Genomic DNA, 7,713 nt, shown 5'->3' with positions numbered 1-7,713 from the left:
GTAAATAAGTTCTTCCGGTAACATTTAAACTGGGTTTAATGGTTTGTTGCGCAATACGTGAACGAGGGCTCCAGGCAAAGTCGCATATGCCGACTCAGCTCATAGTGGAACAAGTTCACTGTTGTATCATATATCGGGGAGGGAAACATATTTTTAAAGTAACAGTGTAATTATTCCTCACAGATACACAGCATTAAAACATATTTCAAATAGATATGTACAGGATAAATATATTTCACAATCCATCGAACTTTCCTACCATAATTTCACAAAACACATAGGTAAAACAGACAGACAAAAGTATCCATTGTCTGTTGAAAGCTGATATTGAACATAATCACATACCTAGTCCGCGTTCTATTGCTAAATGAAAACAAAATCACATCCATACAGAAGAGCTACAGATAACTTTGGGGTCATTGTGTTATGTACGTTTAATGGGGTACATGTATTCAAATTTTCCTTTGTGTAACCTAATAAATTGTACCCTCCTCATTCAAACTCAATTAGGTGTTTTGCCATTTTCCATTAATTGTAAAAAATTCTAAAGTTAAAATGTTGGTTTACGTATTTGTTATGTATATTTGATCTGTAATATGACAAACGATAAGAAACACTGCAAGTTGCCAAGTTCATGTACTGAAATAGAACCTCTCAATACACCTCCGTTATTTTATCTATCCACAGGTACGCAAGCTAAAATTTGACATTTGTGTGTGTACGCATGTAAGATCAAATTTATTGAGTATCTACAAAAATTCAAACGTACTTGTCCGCAATGACTGATAGGATTTGAGTTTTCACATACATCTTTGCATACTTTATCCAGATATTCGCATCTTATCTAGATCTGTACCTCTGAATACAGTTTTACGATACAGTATCGTTTTCGTCCAATGACGGACTGCAGTGTCCTTGGAAGAGTGGGTGAGTGAGTTTAGCTTTACGCCGCACTCAGCAATATTCCAGCTATATGGCGGCTGTCTGTAAATGATCGAGTCTGGACCAGACAATCCAGTGATCAACAGCATGAGCATCGATCTGCGCAATTGGGAACAGATGCCATGTGTCAACCAAGTCAGCGAGCCTGACCACCCGATCCCGTTAGTCGCCTCTTACGACAAGCATAGTCGCCTTTTGTGGCACGCATGGGTTGCTGAAGACCTATTCTACCCCGGATCTTCACGGATCGTGTCCTTGGAAGAGTGTGAGCGAGTTTAGTCTTACGCCGCTTTCTAGCAAATTCCAGCGGGGACACCAGGAATGGGCTTCACACATTGTGCCCATGTGGGGAATCGAACCCGGGTCTTCGGCGTGACGAGCGAACGCTTTAACCACGAGGCTACCCCACCGCCCCGTTCTTGGAAGGGAAGTAATGGTTATACCAGAGACCATATACCGGTATATGGTCTCTGGTCATACACAGACACTATTTTTTTATCATATCTAATCAATGTATAAAACTCAGTATTTTGTACCAGACTACAGCACCGATATCTTTTAATACAAACCAGCCTTACTGAAAACCAGTCAGTGTTATCAACATTTTCTAAAAGTGTTCTATAATTAAATAAAACAGAAGGAAAGGTATGTTGGATCAGACCAACTTTATGGATGGACAACTTCTTCAATCGGATGATGCGACGTTTCGATACAGATTCTTGTATCGCTGTCAAGCAAGTACGGAACAGGTTGAACACAGGGTCTGTTATGGTACCTGCGTATATATATATATAAGGTATGTTTGATTACCTATATTACCTATATGCACTACACTTACATAAATAATAATAAATAAATAATATGTGTATTTATAATGCGCTGAATTCCACACCTAAGTCATGCTCAAAGCGCTACATATTTACAAATATTTACAAAGCAAAGGTTATGCTAGAACGAGGGTTAAATTTTTGGAAAGTTAAGTTATAGATTGTAATATTTTCTGAAAAGATGGGTTTTCAGGGAACTTTTAAATGAGTCAATGGAGGGAGACATTTTGAGTTCAGTCTGATAACCTTTGCAATATTGGACCAACTTCAGGTTCACAAATAAGCCCATCATAGTGTCACTAGGATAAAGTCTAGATATATTATTGTTCAAATATTTACCTGTCCGTCTGTTTCCGAACTAATATTTTCACGCCCAACTCAATGTTAACAGATAGACAGATGAAAATGTGCCACACTATTCGAGACTATGTCCTTACATTAAAATAATATAAAACTCAAATTGCAAAGGTTTTTGTTGTTCTTGTTGTTGTTGATGTTGTTGTTGTTGTTGTTGTTGTTTAACGCCACACTCACTAGTATCCCAGCTGTATGACGGTGGACTGATAAATAATCGAGTCTCGATCAGATCATCCAGTGGCTGGGATCACTCGCATCGATCTACGCAGGTGGTATACGATGATATGCACTTATAAAGCACTTTAAATCTTTGCATCAGCAAGATTAGGATCCGTAAGATAAATACCTAATAAACTTAATGCAATGTCTCTTCTTTTTAATAATATGTTTCCCACATGGGTACAATGTGCGAAGCCAATTTCTGGTGTCCCCTGCCGTGATATTGCTGGAACACTGCTAAAATGGGTGTCAAACATTCACTCACTCCCTCGATCACATATTCACCTTATGTCGAGACCTGACCTATATATGTACACTCGTACAGGTCAGTAGGTCATGAAGATATCAATATTGTCAAGCCACTCACTTAGATAAACATGACAACAAAAGAGCCGTTATTAACAATTGTTATCTCCATCCACACTCTGCAAGCGCCAATATATATATCTTTGGTGTGTGCGTGCATGTGTGTTAGACTAACATTTAGTCTCTAAATATAACTTTGATAGCAGGGGCCGATGGGGCAGCCTAGTGGTTAAAGCGTTGGCTCGTCACGCCGAAGACCCGGGTTCGAATCCCGACATGGGTACAATGTGTGAAGCCCATTTCTGGTGTCCCCCGCCGTGATGTCCTGGAATATTGCTAAAAGCGGCGTAAAACCAAACTCAGTCAGTCGTATACCATCTGCTTAGATCGATGCGAGTGATCCCAGCCACTGGATGATCTGATTGAGACTCGATTATTTATCAGTCCACCGTCATACAGCTGGGATACTAGTGAGTGTGGCGTTAAACAAGAACAAGAAGAACAACAACAACAACAACAACAACAAAAACCTTTGCAATTTGAGTTTTATATTATTTTTATGTAAGGACATAGTCTCGAATAGTGTGGCACATTTTCATCTGTCTGTCTGTTAACATTGAGTTGGGCGTTAAAATATTCGGAAACAGATGGACAGGTAAATATTTGAACAATAATATCTCTAGACTTTACCCGAGTGACACTATGATGGGCTTATTTGTGAACTTGAAGTAGTCCAATTTTGTCCAAGTCTTACTCCAAGTCAGTCAGTCAGTAACTTTGATAGCAACAAATAATCTCATTTAAACTGAAAAGGAGCCCTAGTGAGACGGGCGATTCAGAGGAAATCTAGACTTGCTTCATTAAACTTGAGCATTGCAGGGAGGGCGACGCAGAAGGGAAAATAATGTGGTTCAGGGACAGTGGGACATACTCTGTGTGTGTGTGTGTGTGTGTACAATTTGAATTTGCTAGCCTATATGTAGTAAAATTATTTAAATTTTATTCAAGAATACATGGCACCATTAGTTAGATTGTTCTTTGGGCGTTTGTTATATACTTCACGTCACCATGGTTAGTGTATGCAGGGATAATCTACAAGTTATATAGTCTCCGTGTTTTATGTTTTCAAATCAGTTAAATGTGTATTTTAATATAATGGGTCAACTGACATTATTACATGGTATGATTAAATACCAAGATATTCATTTTGACATTTGGTGCGATGAATAAATTTTAAATATGAAAAATGGAAGCATATCTTGGTTGTTGCAATTAAACAGTCCTCTGTTATTTCGGTAGACTTTTTCACGGTCACTGAACCACATTATTATTTTCCCTACTGCCAAGCCTTCCCTGCAATGCTAAATCCCTTGTCTGAAGCAAGTCTAGATTTCCTCCCATATCACTGGGGCTCCTTTTCAATTTAAATGGGTTTATTTGTTACTATTAATATTATATATGTTCAGGGACTTAGCATTAGTCTAATAATTTGGTTGCGATCTTAGTATTTTACCCTTTACCGTAGACAGGATCCCAGTCTGACTGGCGCTTTGAACGGATTCAAGGGCAAGTAACTCTATTTTCGTTTTACTTCCGCGATACAATCTAAGTTGATTTGTGAGGGCAGTCATTGATTGACAAATGTCCCGTTAAAATCGCTGTCACCGATATCAATCATCGACAGTTTCTTACACGAATGGTAGGTAATTCTTTTAAAAAATGTTGTCCACGTGTAATGTTGAACATGAAGTCGGTGTGGTTACAAGTGACATCTCAAGTGTTTTGTGCAGGTCTGGTTTACAAATTACATACGTTGTGATTTTCATTCACATCAATTTGACACAATGACATTTTGTTATATATGCAAGCTACCGGCTGCATATATAACTCAACGATCTTGATAACGACAGTGTGAAGTCAGGTAAGCTTTTCTGGTCTAGATGATCATAGTGTCGATATAATATAGGTCAAATTTGTACTAGTGTACACGACTTTGAAACTTAATATCCTACGTGAAATCCAGTGAAGGAATGAGTCATATGGATAGCTGCAAAATTGTGCAATGAACGGCTCTTCTTCCACAACTTGTTACAAGCCCACATTGATTGCAGACATATGGTATTCTTCTGCATGCACTGTTAACTTTACATTCACTTATTGGAACCTACCTGTAATCAGTGATGTTACCTGAGAAAGAGAGACCTGTGATTATCCGGAGAACTGATCTTCAGTAACCCATGCTTGTTGTAAGAAGTGACAGACGGGTGGTCAGGGCGCTGACTTGGTTGACACATGCCATCATATCCCATATTGTATAGATCAATGCTCATGCTGTTAATCACTGGATTGTCTGGTCCAAACTCGATTATTTACAGACCGCTGCCATATAGCTGGAATATTGCTGAGTACTGCAATATGGCCTAACCTAAGCCAAAAGGGGAATTAATTTCAGATTTTGTAAGAGTTTGTCATATCCATTTGTTCTCTCTGTCCATGTTCATTGTATCCATGTTTATCCTATAAGTGTTCATGCCGTGTCTTGCTCTATGTTCAACAATAAATGAAACCCAATGAATTAATTGTTGATCATCTGCACATATATATAATACGTTTTGCTTTATGATAACTGAATATGAATTCTCCTAGAAATCACAGGCCTACTTCTTGATTTTGGGGCAACTTTGAGTAAATCTGTTGTTTAATTGTGTTTCAGAATCACCATGGCAACTGCCTCCCCATCTCATGTTAGCAAGGAGAAACTAACAGATGAACTGTCTTGCTCCTTGTGTCTTGAGTGTTACAAACAACCCAAAGTGTTACAGTGCCAGCATACGTTTTGTCTGCCATGTTTACAGAGGCTCATGGAAGCTTCCTTTCCTGGTATGGTCATCATATGCCCACTGTGTCGAGAACAAAGCATTGTGCCAAATGGAAACTTAGAGGCGTTGAAAACAAATTACATCGTGGAAAACTTGCTGACCGTCATGGCCCAGTGTTCAAGCATGGCTGGACACAGTGACCTTGAGTGGTCCGGTCAGACAGTTGCGAAATATTGCCAACTTTGTCAAGAGGAAAGGAAAACTGACATTTTTTGCGACGATTGTAAAATGTGGTTGTGTAAGTCGTGTTCTGTGCCGCACAACAGGCTCCCGGCTACGAAGTCACATCGAACCATGGCAGTTGCTGATATTGTCACAAAAGCAAAGGACAAGTTGAAGGTCGTTGAAAAAGAAATGCAAGGTTTGCAGGAGGCGATAGAGGAACAGCATCAGAAGGTCCTCATGAATCAGGAATTTCTGTCGGAGCAAGCAAGTAAAGTTGCATCACAGATTGAGGCCTCGTGGCGGAAGACAGTTGACATAATCACAGAAAAGAAAGTCGCACTAATGCAAGACATAGCTATGAGCGTGTCTCAGATTGATGCTAAACAACAACAGAAGATCAACCTGTTGCAAGAACATGCACAGCGGATTAAGGAAGGTTTGAGTTTTGTGAAAGATGTAAGAAAGAGTTCAGACGCTCATCTCATCACAAACATGTTCGGACACGTAGAAACAGTGAGACAGAGTGTGTCGAATGATTCGCTTGGCCTGAGGATGATTTTGAGAAATGTCAAATAGAGTTCCATGCCGTAGAAACGCTCTCTAATGCGATAAGCAGCTCATCGCTAGGTCACATCCTGTGTGGAAAATCTGTAGTGGATGATTCCCCTGTGTACCCAAACAACGCTGTCATGGTGGGAGAACTGGTCCATCGTCTTGCATATGGGTTCTACATAACAGGAATGGCCTCAGCATATGATGGGAGTATCTTTGTTGCTTCCAACTGCAATTCTCTGAAGAAAATCAAGAAAGGTATTTGTGAAGTAGAGATGTACCATGTTGTAAAACCTTGGGGTGTTGTCAAAGCTCCAAGCAGTGAGCTGATCCTGACAGACTGTGGGAAGAGTCTTGGTGGAGGGTCTGTCAATATTCTTGACTTGGAAGGCAAATTGGCCAAAGTGATCGCAAATGGTCTCTCGCTTCCTCGTGGGGTTGCCGTGGACAGTCATGGTCGTATCTATGTCTGTGATGAAAATGATCGATGTATCTACGTGATGACTCCGGAAGGAAGAATTGTTCATATTATCAAGTATACCTGGGATGGAAAGCTTCTGTTTGAGGCGCCAAGGTTCATAACCATCAACCAGAATGACTATGTCTTCATTTCAGATGGAGGAAAGTTTTTGAAAATGTTCGACGGTAATTTCCAGTTGAAATGGACGTACAAGTCTCCGTTTGCTCGGCCCGAGTTCTGGGACATCTTTACGGCAGACGTTGGCGTGCTTTATGTTGCAGACTGGAATCATGGCATACATATTGTGTCTGAGCAGGGCGAGTTCCTGGGCTTGCTGAAACAGCCATTTAATGACATTGTTGTCAAAGAACCCACAGCTCTTTGTCTCAATTTCAATAGATCCTCGCTGTTAGTTGGGACATCCAATGGAGAAGTGTTTGCTCTTGACTCGGTGGAAACAGAATAAAGGTAACCTCTGATTTTGCAGTTATTGTGATGCCATGACTATGTTGCAGTTACCTTGCCTTGTGGTCTCCAGTCTCAAGCAGTCAGATAGCCCTTGTGGACTCCACCCTCAATCAGTTAGACAGCCCTTGTGGTCTCTCTCAAGCAGTCAGATAGCAGAGCAGTCAGACAGCCCTTTGATTGAATAAACAATTTTTCGAAAACAAGCTGAAAATCCTTTGGGAGAGATAAGGGCTGCCCATGGCACCTTTTTTCAGACACTTTTCATATTAACTGCTGGATCTGTCAAATGACTTCCTGTGAACGCGTGAACACCACCTTTTAAAAAATCCTGAAATGTAAAAATAAAATAAAAATCCTTCCTACCTACCCTAAATTTTATAGACGTGTAATCAGAACCACATTTTTTTTATTTGGCCTAAACAACAAACATACTGGTTTTTGCAGATTTTCTTCTTTGTTTAACAGGATGTTACTCATAACTTCAATCACTAGTTCAGGGGTGGAAATAACTTTAAAATTGCTAGTATACTCCGGTACA

General features: G+C 39.9%; 1 protein-coding gene across 1 annotated transcript; it reads left to right on the top strand.

The window, feature by feature from the left end:
* The first annotated feature begins 4,246 nt into the window (after positions 1 to 4,246).
* On the top strand, positions 4,247 to 7,186 carry LOC124259454 (tripartite motif-containing protein 2-like). Its single transcript, XM_046693592.1, has 2 exons — positions 4,247 to 4,350; positions 5,365 to 7,186. The coding sequence occupies exon 2, from the start codon at positions 5,372 to 5,374 to the stop codon at positions 6,269 to 6,271; it is 900 nt and encodes a 299-aa protein (XP_046549548.1). The 5' UTR covers positions 4,247 to 4,350; positions 5,365 to 5,371; the 3' UTR covers positions 6,272 to 7,186.
* The last annotated feature ends 527 nt before the right edge of the window (positions 7,187 to 7,713 follow it).

Source organism: Haliotis rubra, unplaced genomic scaffold (assembly GCF_003918875.1).
Source record: "Haliotis rubra isolate DU_JTF1 unplaced genomic scaffold, ASM391887v1 Scf721, whole genome shotgun sequence".
In the NCBI taxonomy this organism is placed as follows: domain Eukaryota; kingdom Metazoa; phylum Mollusca; class Gastropoda; order Lepetellida; family Haliotidae; genus Haliotis; species Haliotis rubra.
The sequence above is the reverse complement of the archived record's forward strand: the minus strand, read 5'-3'. Positions and strand labels throughout refer to the sequence as shown.

Excerpts from the sequence above, each read along its gene's own strand:
- LOC124259454 (XM_046693592.1), top strand. The coding sequence starts at position 5,372 with ATGGCAACTGCCTCCCCATCTCATGTTAGCAAGGAGAAACTAACAGAT.